This window comes from Perissodus microlepis, chromosome 6, assembly GCF_051167445.1.
Source record: "Perissodus microlepis isolate ML-2025 ecotype Zambia chromosome 6, ASM5116744v1, whole genome shotgun sequence".
Lineage (NCBI taxonomy): Eukaryota > Metazoa > Chordata > Actinopteri > Cichliformes > Cichlidae > Perissodus > Perissodus microlepis.
Genome location: NC_140466.1, coordinates 31,132,729 through 31,149,227, shown reverse-complemented (window position 1 = coordinate 31,149,227; position 16,499 = coordinate 31,132,729). Strand labels below are relative to the sequence as shown.

At 38.5% G+C, this 16,499-nt stretch overlaps 1 protein-coding gene across 1 annotated transcript; it reads right to left on the bottom strand.

The window, feature by feature from the left end:
• Positions 1-3,473: 3,473 nt before the first annotated feature.
• LOC146385963 (uncharacterized) lies at positions 3,474-7,288 on the bottom strand. Its single transcript, XM_084930029.1, has 9 exons — positions 7,204-7,288; positions 6,026-6,307; positions 5,708-5,941; positions 5,532-5,636; positions 5,019-5,222; positions 4,584-4,916; positions 3,851-4,169; positions 3,699-3,756; positions 3,474-3,618 (listed from the first exon to the last, which is right to left on the bottom strand). The coding sequence occupies exons 1-9, from the start codon at positions 7,256-7,258 to the stop codon at positions 3,481-3,483; spliced, it is 1,728 nt and encodes a 575-aa protein (XP_084786155.1). The 5' UTR covers positions 7,259-7,288; the 3' UTR covers positions 3,474-3,480.
• Between the last annotated feature and the right edge of the window lie 9,211 nt (positions 7,289-16,499).

The window sequence follows — 16,499 nt, the reverse complement described above, 5'->3', positions numbered from 1 at the left end:
GGTGGGTCTTATCACCAACGGTGATGAGAATGCTTACAGGGAGGAGGTCAGCGCCCTGACCCACTGGTGTCAAGACAACCATCTCACCCTCAATGTTGCAAAGACAAAAGGAGTTGATAGTGGACTTCCGGAGGTGCAGAGAAGTACACACCCCCATCACCATCAACGGCGCTGCTGTGGAGAGAGTGAGCAGCTTCCGGTTCCTTGGTGCACATCTGGCTGAGGATCTTACATGGTCAGTACACATAAACAAAACAGTGAAGAAGGCGCAGCAGCGCCTCTTCTTTCTCAGGAGACTGAAAAGATTTGGCATGAGCCCCCACATCCTCAGGACCTTCTATCACTGTGCCATTGAGAGCATCCTTACTGGATGCATCACCACCTGGTACGGCAACAGCACCGCTTACAACTGCAAAGTTCTCCAGAGAGTAGTGCAGTGCTCTGAACGGATAATTGGAGGTGAGCTTCCCTCCCTCCAGGACATCTACAGGAAGCGGTGCCTGAGGAAAGCGGGGAGGATCATCAAGGACTCCAGTCACCCCAGCCATAAACTGTTCAGACTACTTCCATCAGGAAGGAGGTTCTGCAGCATCCGGTCCCGAACCAGCAGACTGAGAGACAGCTTTTTCCATCAACATTATGCACTCCACACTGTATATAAATGCCTCTGTTTTGCACATGTCTCAACCAACTCTGTATATTTGTATATATTTTATTTTATTGTTTACTCTATTTAATTTGTAAAATATGTACACACACACACACACGTAGAAAAACACATTTAGTATACACATCCAGTAATGCATATACTATTATATATTGTACATATATTTATTAGTCTCAGATTTAGCCATTCTTATATTTTGCTTGTTTTACGTTATTGTATTTTTGCACAACTCTGTTGCTTGTTGCTCGCACACAAGAATTTCACTCACATGTACTGTACCAGTGTACCTGCACATGTGATGTGACAATAAAAGTGATTTGATTTGATTAAAAACTTCTCTTGAGTATTGAGTTGAATTAAGTTGATTCTCAAAATAGTTTAGTTTGTGTGATACCACATGTATGCAGTTTGATTGTCAGTCAGGTTACAGCTGGTGCTACAAATCACAATGTTGAAGAAGCTCTTTGAATGTGAACCTCTTTTGATACGAGATGAATACACTTCGTGTTACTCATGAAACATTGAAAGAACTTATGATTGACCAAAATATAAGTTTCAACAAATACAAACAAATGGTTTTACAGTTTGTTTGTGAAAACTTTCCCTGTGGGATATGTGATGGAGGACGCTTATCCACTGATGTCTGATGTAAGAACACATGATTCTATAAGCATAAGTCACACTGTAGCACCTTTGAAATGGAATCTGGACAAAAATAAATGAAATATTTGTATCCAGATCATTTTTTATAATAATACTATAATACACTAATAATACTGTGTGCGTCTATTGTAATTAAGTGAATGACTGGTGTTGTGATGCAGTGGGTGGCAGATGTGCCCCAAAACTGACTCATCCGTACATACTCACAGTGTCACAGTCACACTCACAGTGTCTGTCAGACATGATTTATATATAACTCACTCACTTACTGCACATAATGTCCTCTTTGTATATAATCACTCACTGTATATACTGTTCTCTCTGTTTTCGCACAGTCGAGGAGCGTATCAGGTAACATTTCACTGCGTGTTGTACTTGTATAATTATGCATGTGACAAATAAAGAATCTTGAATCTTGTGGTGTGGGAAATATTGAGTGATCCTTTTCTAACTTCCTGTAGGGAAGCTAACTGAAAAGGTCTCCAACTTAAAGACTGGTTGACATCCAGTGGATTTTCTGAGAATAACATATCAAAACAAAGTGGTAGAAATAGCTTCAAACAGTGTTAAGTTCATTTCAGTGCATGTTTCAGAAACATATAGGGACTCAAAGTGTGCTCTACCATTTTGAGTTGGGCAGAACATTCAAAGTTCTCATCTATAAATTATACAATGTTGACGTTTGGCCTTTTCTCTTGGTGAATATATGCATTTATGTCTATTCTTATTACAGGACTCGTGAATAATCACTGATACCTGAGATATAAAAGATGACAGCCACAAACAGAAAGCCAGCATCTCTCAATAACATGATTTTTTAGTCCAAACCTTTGGTGTAAAGATGACAGTAAGTGCACAAAACACAAGAGACAAAGTCACTCACCATTCAAACTAAGAAGTACTCTGTCAGACTGAGGGATGAGGTAGATAACATGAATGTTTCATATTTACTGGTTGTGCAGCTTGGACACTAAAACCAAACGTTCTTCCTCTTTCTTTAAATCTTTAGTATTCTTGCATGCTATGTTGTACCATGAAAACATATTAAACTATGTTCAGTCACTTCCCATATAATAATGATGATTTTATTAGATTTACTGTAAGTATCAACTCTGCCCCTTGTAGTTGTATTTTAATGCATTAAATAGTCATTGTTGAGCAGAGAGCTGTGGAGGTGGTAAAACTGTTAAACGTGCAGCATGAACAGCTGTAGAGATGTCGACTTTAGTCTGCTGTGAAGCTACTTTTTTGCCTCTGGTTGAATGTGGGTGCTGGGTGTGGTCAGAAAGTGCCAGACTTTAGCGCTTTGCAACCACACTCACAGATGTAAACACTTTTACTCTTTAATAAAAATCACATTTCATAACCACTCTTGGTGTTTGCTGCGTTAGATGCTGTGAGATATTGTTTTTCTGATCAAAAAAGCATAATCTGAACAAGTCCGTAAAACCGAAGATAACTGAGCTGTAAATGTCATTAGTTAATTATGTTATGTTATGTTATGTGGCAGGTTTTTACTGACTTTTCTACATTTTGCAGTCAGGTAATGTCAATAATCGTTGTTTGCAGGAAACTCACCTGAAAGCAGGTCTGATTTTACTTGTACTTATTTGTACTCATTGTACAGTCATTGAAGGAAAAAAGATAAACCCTCCACCTTCTGACAGCAAAAAGGTGAAGAAACAATCCGAATGATTATTCTGATAAATCTTCACAATAGTTGTGCAAAAGAATTTAGCTACTTGAGCTACTTTGTTTATTATGTCTATTTTACATGACCATTATTATAAACATTATAAACATTAGAAACTTTATGATTCAGAAAAAAAGAAACCTGCACACATGATGACTTTAAAGTTCAGTTTTACAGTCATTTTCCAGATAATGTTATAAATTCACAAAGCTCACAAAGTAGTACAGCTAGCGTGTCTGACAAAGTTAACAATAGCATTTTTATGTTGTGATGCACTTTCCAGGTTTTTTGCAACACGTAATGTCGTAGGCTGTCGTTAAATTGAAAACCCCATGCATTTTTACTTTTTTACTCATTTCTACTGTGATTTTACTGTATATTTCCACTATAGAGTGTGATTGTTTTACACTCTGGACTCATCAACTGTGGTGCTTTTGTTGTAGGCAATGACTCAATATTAGAGGTTACAGTAGAGACTAGTGCCATTGGAATAGAGATCAACTTCATTGTCATAGAGATGAGCTTCGTGGTTCATGGTGTCAGGCATCCTGCTGTGCTGAGCTGGGTTGTTTGCATATATGGGATTAATGCTGACCTGAGGAAACCAAATAACATACATTACATTTCATTGCGTACGAGAGGGTATAATGTTAGTGAGATAAACCTGTCATGTACCTGCTGTTTGTTGTCTGATATTTCACTCTTTGGAGAATGACTGGAAGCCGTCTTTTTTCTGAGTGTCAAACATGAAAGGATATGACTGAATAACAGATTTCAAATCAGAGTTTGAACATGATTGATCTAAAAGAGAACACAGTGATGCTCACCTCCGGCAGCAGAACACAGTGAGAAGTATTATTATTATTAACAGGAGAGCTGCAAAACCTCCTGCAGCTGCTGGTAGCCATTGAGCTGTGGTGTTATCCTTGTTGGTTTTAACACCACAGGAATAATTTCTTATATTCTCCCTGCTGACTGGGTCTAGGATCAGATGTTTGTTGTGGGTCTCTGTCATGTTCAGAGGTCGACTGTTGAAGTACCAAATGTAGTTTGTGTTGTCAGTCAGAGGACAGCTGGTACTGCAGGTCAGTGTGACTCTCTGACCCTCTGTCACCACTGCAGAAGGACTCATCTTCACTCTCAGCTCTGAAAGAGGAACATTACTAAATAATTAAAAACTATAAATCTCATAAAAATTTCCCAATTACCTTTTTTTTAATATAGGATAGCATTTTGATGGGTAATGTGATACAGGTCAATGTGGAAAGCAAAGGACCGTCAGCAGTTTAACAAGAAGCACTTATTCTTAGACCAGCTAAAATGTGATGATCAGTGAAATTTTGCTGATAGCACTTTTACATCAGTGCCAGAAAGTTGACTCTGTTCATCTGGACGTAGCATTTTTAGAGGAAGAAATGTTTCATCACTCATCAATCTCTGGAAGATTGACTTTGATGAGTGACTTCTTCAGATGTTTCTCCCACTAAACATGTTACGTCCAGATGAACAGAGTCAACTTTCTGGGAATAAAACATCTTAATCCTTGATAGGAGACTTTACCTGTGACAATCAAAAAGACTCCAGGCAGTTTCAGTTCTTTATCATTTCGTTTCAGGATGAATGTGTATTCTCCTGAGTCATTCTTCTTCAGGTTTTTGATGGTCAGGGTGTGTTGGTTCTTCATGTTGTCGTGATACTCCACACTGCCTGAAGGCTCAATCGGTTTTTCAAGTTCCTTATCACCTGTTCTCCATTTTTTAATCCATAATTTAAACTCTGGCTTGCTGTTATCAGGATGTGAGTATTTACTGATAATGTTCACTGAAGATCCTTCCAGAGCACAGATTCTCCTGCTGACATAATTCACTCTCCAGCAGTTTTTATCCTGAACACCTGAAATATAGATGGAAGATTTAAAGTTGACTGTGGTGTCTGCATGTTGAGATAACAGCTTGTTATTAATTAACAGAATTAACAGTTTTCTTTGATACTCACAGACTTCATCAGATTGAAGATGCTCGTGACATTTAATTGCACAGTAAAAGTTGTTTTTCAAAGAACTTGGAGTTGAAATGCTTCTTATATTTTCCCTATAAAGTTTTCCATTTTCATACCACACATAGACAGTTTGAGGGTCGATCAGAGGACATGAGCTTCTACAGGTCAGTGTGTTCCCAGGTGCCCTCACGATATGTACCTCTAAAAAAATGGGGAATAGTTTCATCAGTCACTACATTATTAATATGCATATTTTATACCCTGCTATTTCTTTACTATTTTTCTCAATTACCATAGTTTTGTGTACATGCTCAGTCTTCTCCTAAGTAAAAGCCTCTCTTAGCTTTGTTTAATTTTATATCTTGCACCCATTTCCATTATATATGTCTTCAAACAAAGTTTAATGTAATTAAACACAAATGTGATTCAGTTAATTAAATAATTTTTAAAAAGTGAATATACAAACAGTGTACTTCAGAGATCAGTAAGAAGATGTGTTTGTGTTTTCACCTCTGGGAAATGTGATGGAATAAGGCTCATGTTCTGACGCCTGCTCATGACGACACATTTCCCTTTTAGCATAGGTCACACTGAAGCATGTTGGTGTGATGGAATCTAGATGAAATTAAATATTAGCGTACTGAGTATGTTTACTGAGAATCATTTGACTGAACATCATGACTCACCCACAGAGACTTCAGGGGCTCTGAGATCCTCGTAGCCTTTGACAGCACAGGAGTATGTGACTGCTTCCTCACTGCTGAGCAGCTCTTGGTACCAGGGAGACCAGTCCTCATAGAGAAACTCTCTGTTCTTGTACCAGATGTAGGCTGCAGGCTTTTCAGTCAGAGGACAGCTGCTGCTGCACATCAGTGTTACTGTCTGTCCCTCTGTGGCAGGAATCACCTTTACCTGCAGCTCTGAGAGGATCATTAATTGAAATAATATCAATACATCAATTATTCATAGATGAGTTCTTAACGCGTTTGATAAAACCACTGTACCTGCAACACTGAGAGAAATTCCCCTTTGGCTGCAGTCTGATTTGTCAGCAGGTTCTCTGCAGCAGTAAATGTTTGCATCATTCTCTGCTAGATTGTTGACTGTCAGAGTCAAGTTACTATCTGCTGACATGCTGTACTTTCCATCTGCAGAGGTCTCAATCTTGAAGCCCCCCCTGTGTACACTGTACCAGTTCATGCTTGATGTTGGATGTTGATGTGAGCAGGACAGATTCACTGATGAACCTTTCAAGGCACAGATGCTGTTTGTTTGTCCCTGAACACCTTTAACAGAACATTTGATTAGCAAGCATCTGTGCAGATTTACACAATTTCTATAACATTCATATGTTATTCTGACAATATAAGTTTCATGCATTTTTCCATGCAGCACTCTGAAAATTGCTAATATATTGCAACGTTATCAGAGAACCATCAAATGTTTTGTTGCAAAAAGTCACAGGGTCAAGAAATGTATTAAAAAAAAGACCACCAAAGATTTGAGAAGAATCAAACGTGTTTTTTTCCATTGATTTCATATTAACTGGAAAATTATAGTACTTCTTCTTCTGATCAAAACCCTGTTGAGAACTTGTGTGCCCTTCTGAAATGGAAGATTTACAGTAAAGGAAAAAAGTGCAGCTCTCCGAACATTGTCTGGGAGGTTCTGGGTGCTGCTGTAAATTCAGTGTTTTGGTCAATGACTTTTTTTTTTTATGTAAGAAATGTTTATTTATACATTTAAAGTTTTAAAGTAAAATCTCACTTTTACTTTCTTAAATATCCTGATTAGGCGCTGTAGTTGTTCGAGAATAATCATTTACGGAGCTATGTGAGCCAAGCTGGGAGTGAGTTAGTATGGGTTAAACCCAGTGATTCATGGCACTGAAGCAAGGCCACTTTTAGTACATAATTCTGAGAAACTAGCAGCTTGTGTAATAATAAAGTGTACTTTTTAGAAACAAGTGGCTGTGAAAGGACAGGAAGACTAGAAAAGATGATCTTACGGAATACAGCAAAATTCCTTCTTTTAGCACAAACTAAACAACAGTAAATATTCATTTTATATCTACATGTTTCAAATATCTACAACTGTAAAATGTTACCTATTGCAACATTTACACTGATACATATAAGTGGACATTGAATTAAGGGATCTGGTAAAACAGAATCTTTCCTACCTGAGAGACAGAGAACAAAAACCCAGAACAAACATTCAGCTTCTGTGAAGAACATGGCTGTTGCAGACTTCACTATCTAATCAGAAAGTTGACTAATGAGCTTTCAAAACCCTCAGCTGCTGTCTTATTAAAGAATGATTGCTTAAAAGCAGAAGTCAACTTCTTAAAACTACAAAGTCTTATGACCAAATGGACATGGAAATTACAGCAAATATGTGTGCATGCAACACCTTCAGATCACTTCCTCCTCTTGTATCAAATTAGTGCAGCAGCTATTCATATATGACATATAACAGCACGACAAAACATCTGTGTGTTGCTTTTGTTATTTTGAGATAAAAGCATCTCAAGCTCACCCACATGAAAACTTCCTCTGAGAAGCAGTATCATATTTTTCTTCTTGCCTTTACCACAATGTTTTGAGATCACGTATTTCACTATCAAGCATTTCCTCTTTTTGGCTCATTTTTATAATGTGTTTTATTCAGAGATTAAAAACTACTTACAGATACACCAGCTACTGATGTTATACTAAAACATAGTGAGGAATACTGCCTTTTAATGTCTGTTTATTTGCTTTTCTTTATCAGGCTCAGATTTGGAGTAGAGATTCATCTTTGTGGTTCTCAGTGGAGTGGAGACTGAGGTGCAGTCTGTTCTACCAATGGTCACCCCGAGTTAGCTCATCTTTAGCTCATCTTTCCATCCCATTATAAGGAATCTTATGCATAAGTTTAATAAGGAAGATCTAGGTCTCACATCTGTCTGCTCCCAGGTGTTGCCGGCTAATTCTAAGCTTCACATCACTTCTACTTTCCCAGGTGAGAAGCTGTTTGGTGACATCACTGATGTTGTCCAATCATTTTTCTCCCAGCCTTCATCAGACAAAGTAGCACTCACGCCACATACTTTAAATCTCACTGCGCATCTGTCACTCTCCTTTGCAGACGCCTTTGTGCAACCCACCTTCTCCACATCACCGCCTCTCATCACTCAGGCTGTATTCAAGCCTCCATATTCATCTCCACCCTCACAGGGAGTCCTGCTCTAATCCCTATCACTGCTGGGATCCACGGGCCATCAATAAATCATGGTCATTTCTTTCTTATGATCCTTCCGTACTGAATTATAGCTATGTTTCTGTGCCAAATCAAACATACAGATCCTTCCTCTGTTTCTGTTTTACTCCTTGACAATATGCTGTCTCTGCTGGGTGTGAATACAGATACAAAGTATCCTGTTTCTCTCACTGTATCAAATGGGGGGGGGATCAAATGCAGTGTAAATGAACAACTCACAGATAGCATTACTCAACCCTGTAATAATTCAATTTTTCGTATATTTCTTTTTTTTTAAAGAAACAGGAAGTCTCTGCAAGAGAAGTAAGGGCATGATACATGTGTGAATGCTGAACAATGGAAGAAGTATGACATGCAAAGATCAGAAAGGTGTCATTTTATGCATCAACACCAGCCATGTGTGAAATGACTGCTGTGTAAAAAAAATGTGCACCCAAAACACAAAAAGCACTGGCAGATGAAACAAGCAGAAAAGACTGTAACTGTAAAAGCAGAAATACATGATGAAAAAGCGAAGAAGGGAAAAACTGACAGAGAGAGGCATTTCTATTTATACACATTAACAGTTACAGTAGAGCAAAGAATAGCATGGCAGGAAATACAAAAACAGACAATGGACTCTTACAGAGATGCTTCTCTCCATGCATTCTTGCTGTTTCTGTTTCATGCAGGCTTTATGAATGCAGACAGCAAAATGAAGGGTGAAAATGTGAAACATATGAAAATATGAATTCATTAGCAAGGCTGGAATACCAAAAGTTTCATCAGTAACAAAAGTGAAAACAGCTTGATCTGAGTACAACAGCTTAGCCTCCAACCTTATAAAACTGGACAGACTTTAGATACTCAGGTGAAAAAACTAAGATGTTGATCATAAACCAGGTTTCTAGCTGTTTTGTGTATGTTATTATTTGTTCAAAGTAGGGAGTGTGTGTGTTGGGGAGGCGTTAAGATAAGTTGTAAGACAATAATAGGAGACACCTGTGTACTTATTACTTATATGTACTTATTATGGATTACAGCACTCAATAAAAATGTTGTTCATAAGCACAGGCAAAGCAGCACTGGGGTTTTTGCTAAAATCAGTGATCATTAAGCACTTCCTCAATAATTTTTGAAAGTAGAAGTAATTTGGAGATAGGGCGGCAGCTATAGGGCCCAAATAAAATATTTGAGGAACTTCTTGTTTTTCTTCTTGAGTCTTTTGCAGATCTGGCACAAACAAAAAACACTGTGAAAACTATAAATATGATGAAGTAATCTGAGTCGACCTTGCCTTTTAACCTTTCAAAAGCTGCACAATCACAGGAAAGGTCACAAAGAAAGATGCAGCTGTGATGAAGTGTCAGTGAGACCGAATCAGTCAAACACCCCAGAAAAAGACATTTCAGTTTGATTGACATATGTGAAGTTTTGTGATATGCTTGGTTGATGGATGAATATCTTACTTCATAGCTTATTCCCTGTTTTGGCTGTGTGGCATACAAGAGAGGGACCCAAAACACTGGACTCAGAGGACACGAATTAAACCCAAAAGCACCTAACATGATGACTTTGGAGGAAGTTAAACTACATACAAGACACAGAAGAACAGTCACCAAAATAAAACAGGAAGTGAGTATGTTTATGGCCTGGCTTTGTGCATATGTATGAGCTCTTACTGATGTATCCCTTATGACTCTTTGAGGATGCACCTATAATCTTAGCAAGCCTAGCAAACTTAAAAATGACCCCACATATTTTCTAATGTAGTTCATTTTTCTCCAAGACAATACCTGTTGGTATCAAAGGTAACTGTAATATTTTAAAATTCTATTTCATCTTAATATTACACACTTTATTATTTCTTTTGTACAGTCGTTGTTTCAGCTAAAAAAATATAAGGGGGTGGTAGACAAGGAGTACAAAACTCAAGTGTAGCAGTAAACATAATTTATTTACAATAAAACAAGCACAGAGCATTAAAAAAGGATAAAAACTAAAAACAAGCTAAATGTCCCACTTATATATTATATGTACAGGTGAAACAGTCTTTAAAAAGATGCTCTAGCACCAACACCAACCATCACCGAAATCGCTCTTTTCACCGAATGTGTCTCGCTGGCATTTAGGCACATGGCCACCAGATGGCGCCATTATCATAACTCGTATCAACAACAGCTTCTGCAATTTATGCAACAGTCCACTCTACAGAGGGTTTGAATCACCTGTTCTGAGGGCTCATGCAGGTATTAGTAATACTGTCTCCTGTTCTCTGAATTCATGCTGTAATTTCACATATGTTGATATGATTTAGGAGCAAAGTTGTCTCTTCTGGATGTTAATTCATCTGCTCACAGTACATGAAATGGGAGAAAATCCACATGTTTACATCAGAATCTGTTTGTCGCTCATGTTTATGTGTATGTATGTGAGTGTGTGTGTGTGTGTTTAAAGCTGATTATGGTTACAGCCTTGTCTAGCATAATTTACAGCCATAACACTGTGAAGAAACAGGAAGTGTCTCCAAGTGAGACAAGGCCATACTCTGTGTGTGTGTGTGTGTGCGTGCGTGTGTGTGTGTGTGTGTGTGGCATGTTCAGTATATGAGAACTGAGCCATACAAAGATGATGTGCATGTGTGAAAACTTCTGATTCTGTGGTTATGTTATTTTACTTTTTTTCATTGTATTTATTGTTCTCTAATTGATTTATCTCTTAATTAAAAAACATTAGATCATTCAGTAATGTAAATAATTAGAGCAAAGTTGTTACACTTCCATAAAACTTCAGGGGATATTTGGGAAATAAAACATTTCTGAGTTTGAACAGGAGATAAAGAGGCAGTGTTGGCAAGAAAGCAAGTGTTTTCAATAATAATTAAACCAATAGAATGAAATACAACAAAACCTAGAAGTTGATCACTAAATAAAAGAATAAGTCAATGACAGCATCCTCTCCGCTGGGCAGGAGTAAAAAGCCACAAACACACACAACTCACAAGCTTTAAAGCAGGGGTGTCAAACATAAGGCCCAGGGGCCAGCATAGACTTGCCAAAGACTCCAATCCGGACCACTGGACGGCTTTGAGCGCATGAATTCACGACTCTTAACTGTAGGTTTTACAGTTTGACTGATTAGTTTAGAAATTATTCAGACGTATCATCAAGCTTTGATAGTTAAATGCTCAGCCAGGTCCCCGCGCCAAATACACCCAGACAGATTAATTAGACAAACCAGAAGTTAGTGCTTCTTGATAGCAGCCTCAGAACTTTTATAACCTCTCAGTTTCACTGTGGCTCAGGCCTGTTAAGCACTTGTCTCTGTATTGCACAGGATTTTTAATGACTTCTTCACAGTTATGTCGAGGATAATAATAAGAGCTGATGAAAATGAGGGCAGAGCCAGGCTACTTCATGTCTCAGCACAAGTGGGAATCTGTCTTTCTGCCATCACCTGCTAGCAAATTGGCAAGCAGGTAGTAACAACACTGTATAATTAACACATAAACACACTCAAGTATGCCTGAGTTTTGTTCACTGTGCCAAAAATAAATTTTGGCATTGGCTTAGGATTTTTTTATTTTTTTTGTCTTACTTGATGTAGCAGTAGCTTCATGGTTTACTAAAAAAAAAAAAAAAAATAGTTGTAGCTTCACATGTCTTTCATCTCCATAAGAATGATGTTTTAATGGATGATAAAAACTCTGATAAAGTCTTAAACTAAAATAATGTTAAATATTTGATGATAACTGTAAATTTGCTTTAGTTATTAAGAGTCCATATGTGCATAATGTGGTACAAAAAAGTCAGAATTAATAAAACAAATTGCTCACCCTTGCTGTCCATGCAGATTTTTTTATTTTAATATACATGGGATTTGTTGGTATCATTGGGATCATTGTCCTATTTCGTGGTATGGGGTCAAACGTTTAAAGAGATGGTCTCACATAAATATTTTGGTACACAAAGTTCATGGTTGACTCAATAACTAGAAGGTGCCGCAGTTCTGTGGTTACAGGGCAAACCCAAATAATGACCTTTCCTTCACTGTGCATGACACTTGGTATGAGGTGTATGTGCTGAGATCCTGTGTATGGTTTTGGCCATGGTGCTGTGTAATATAGGCAAGCATCTCGGCTTTGGTCTCACCTGTACAAAGGACTCGAACTCTTGTGGTTTTTTCACATATAAGTTTGCAAACCTAAGCTATGCTGCCATGTTCGTTTTATACAGAAGAAGCTTACTCCTGAAATATTTGCAAACAAGTCATACTTGATCCATCTTTCTCTAATTTACTGTCATGAACTTTAACATTTAACATGCTAGCTGAGGCCTGTAGACTCTCGGGTGTGACTCTTGGGTTTTTGCAGTTCCTCTGAGTATTACGTGGTCTGAACCTAGGGTGAATTTCCTGGGACATCCACTCCTAGGAAGACTGTTGCATTATGTCAGCACACACCTTAACGCTCCAGTGAAGCAAACTGCCCAAACCTGCCGCTTCTACAGAGGTGCTCACACTTGCTGCTGATTAATTAATCAAGTACATTTTATCAGCAGCACCTTGCTACTACCATCTGCCTATGGAGACAGCGAGGGTACTTCGTTTTATACTGGACTGCACAGATTCAGAACTTTCCTTTTCACGTGGTTAAACCTGCTTAAACCTATCAAATGATTTATTATACAATTAGTAAACATAAGTGAACATCAGAAGAACATCTGAAGTTATTTTTCTATTGTTTTAACATTTGTCTCTTTCTTCATCTATGGTGTGATGAAGCCTCGTGAATGTGTTGAATCTTTCCGGTCAATGGTTTCGCCAAAAGAAAGATCACATGAAGCACCCTGACATCTGCTGGTCAATCGATGTACACCAGGACTGCTGTGATATTACAAGTGGGCTACAAGCCAGTGGATATGTATAGTCTATGTACCATATGATGTTCTATAGAATATATATATATATATATCTACTGTAACTAACCATCCTCTCTAAGATTTGTTTGAGAAGATGTATGTTATTATTGGGAGATGTCATGTCAAACTAACTGCTGATATTTTTTGATGGCACCATCATGTGCTTACAATCTCCTTGCAAGCTCATGATGATTCTCAGAATCAGCTCAGATCCAGTTCACACAAATAAATAATTCCCGTGTGTTTTTGAAAGCTTGAATCACACAATGAGGCAGTCACGTCATTTCAGAAAAGCCTCTTTTGTCTTTGGTCGTGTGATATTCTGAAGAACTATAAGGACCTCAACATGGGCTTCATTTGGACAGGCCCCCTTTTCCTCGACGCAGGCCTCGGGGCTTAAGTCTAACTAACTGGTACAATGATAACAGCAGGAGGAGAATGCAAACTTGATTTGTTTTTTGCAGATAACATCAAAAAGTCAGTCTATTGATCTGCTATTCTGCAGTCGATCAGGAGGTACTTTATAGGTACAGAAATGTCCAATAATATCCATAACAAAATTACCATACAGTCCAAAATTCTGCTCTCCAGTCAGCTATGAAGTGCTTGTTAAGCAATGCATTGTAACCATTGCAGTGTTCGTGTAGGGGCATGCATGTAGATCTACAAATAATGCAATTACAATCATAATAATTAAAGATAGTCAGCCTACTTTTATTTAAATTTTATTGTCATGTTAGATGAGAAAATGCTGAAAATCTGAATAGATTGTGAACTCTGCAGTCCTGAAATGCAGAGTTATGGCAATGAAATTCTTTACATAATTTCAGCATGCAGGAAATTTTTGGATGGGCCAGTAATCAAATCATGATGATGCACTGCAGCCAAACTGCTTTCTGCACTAACACAATAACATTATAAAAGTCAGAGCAGTCAAAACAAGAAAGCTACTGCCCATGCTGAAAATCCTCTCCACACCATGCACAGAGTCAGAAGGCTACAGAAGGGTATCCTGTATGTGTCTTTTTTTAAGAACCTAAAGAAACCTGATGTGTCACTCTGACACCTCAGCAGCTTTGATAAAAAAAGGTTCTTTGACACCACAGGGAAGGAAATGTTACAGCTGCTTTGAGAAGCTTATTTTTTCATAATTTTGACCAACTTTTTACTCCTTAAATCATTTTCCCTCCAACAACACTCACACAGGAAAACCCTTCTGTTCCCAGTCTGTTCCCAGTCTGTTCCCACTATGTCTATTCTTGCTGCTTATTACAAAGCGTCTGTGTCCACGTCCTGATTCGGAGTTAATTCGATGTTTCCTCCTTCATCTGGAACCTAGTGTGGCCTTCGGAGCGATGCCATGATGTCACCTTAATTTGAGTGTGTGTATCACATGTGAGCACAAAAGCACACACACACACCGCAAAAAACACCAGCTCTGCTACTTCCCTCCAAAACCCCTTCTTTACACAGCGTAGCATTGTTTCCGAGCCAAAATTACCACATCAGCAGCACTCCAAATACACCCCACATCCTTCGCTCCCAACCTGGCGACAATGAGAGAGAAATCCTTCTTTTGGAAGAGGAGAGACGGGGATTTCTTCTCTCCCCAGTTCCCAGCGTGGTAATAGCTGCTGTGAGAGCTTTACTAATTGGTTTCTTAATCTTTTGAAATGGGTGAAATAAAGTATCAGAGAGGATGAGAGAGGCTGAAAATGAGAATGATAAAAAAGAGAGAGGCTCATGTGCTTGTGTCTTTTTTTAATGTGTGTTGTTTACAGTTTGTCTTACTCTGGAACGGTTTATGTGAACACACAAAGTGCAAGTGTACAGTATGTGTGTGGTCTGTGTGTGTGCATGAATGCTGGCCTGACTGTGTATGTGTATGTTTGTGTGTGTGTGTGTGTGTGCGCGCGCGGGGGGGGGGGGGGGGGGGGGGGGGGGGCAATACTTCCTGATGATTCATCAGTGGAAAACACAATTAACTCCCTCACTGCCTCCCAATTATTTCCATAGAGGAGATTAAAGCCTCCCAACTGAGACGATGAACAATCGAGGACACACAATCATCTGAATCAAATGTTCCACTGGTCAGACCGTCCAGCGGAGTCTGTTTTCACATTGTGGACTCATAGCTTCCCTACCAGCTGTCAGCTGGGATAAGCCTGTCAATCCAAATGAAGCGCTTCTCGCTTTCTTTTTCTTTCTTTTTTTGGTCACTCTAAACCAGCTGTGCCAATTACAGTTATGTTGATCATCACCTTACATACATAAATCAATTGGCCGACATTATTATGGGAGGTGATAGAATTGGAGGAAGAGGAAAAGGGAAGAGGTGTGAACCCTCTGCAGCTGGCTGGATGTGGCAGATAGTCTGTATCAGGACACATTAGGGAAAAAAGTTCTAAATGGGTTGAATTATAACATATGTTAAAAATAATCATTAGTTTTGTCCCTTATTTCTCTTTCAGATTGTTTGTCCTCTTTATCCTTAAAGGGTACCCCTGTCAGGATTGTTGTAATTGTTATTATTCTGAGTGATTTGCCATCTTTATTGTTTGATTTAAAATCAACAGTAGCGATGTACAGAGGCAAGAATTTATATGTAATGCTAACAGAATAAATACTGTGTACAGTGTGTTCTGAAAAGATGACACATGCTCTATGTTATCACGTTATCACTAATATATGAGGTGTGATTAAAATCCGAGACTCAATCAAAGAGCCTTTTAATTGAACTTTACCTGATCTTTAACTGGACCAGTTCATGTCTAAGGTAATCTTCTTGTCTACGCCCATGCAATCTTTAGCATCTCAGTTATTTTTTGGTCTCTCAGTGAAAGTCCCACTCACTACTTTGCGCTTGTGCCTCAGCAGTATACAATAGATCTTATTTTGTTATTAATAGATCCTAATTTAAATTTTGTGGGGTGGCCAGTGGACCCCAGGCCCCCCATTTGTGGTTCCCCTGCCTTCACCTTGTCAAAATCCCAACTTGATATTAATTTTTAGGTAGCAGAAGAATTCACAGTGGCTGAGCAGATGAGCTGTGGGGGCAAAACAGTTCAAGAGGACATCATACTACCACAAAGTGGTACTGACAATCTAAGCTGATATGGCCTTGGACAAATTGAAAAGTGTTGAAAACGGCAGGATCATCGATAGGAGCCCAGCTCTTCTTACAATGAGAGCGACGATTCCTTACCTGTACTCGCCTTTGAAATTCATTTTGGAAATCATAACTTCCACAGCCCCCCTCCTCCTACAGACTAAAGATCAGAGTCATCAGATAACAGTTACATTGTTATCATCGCACATC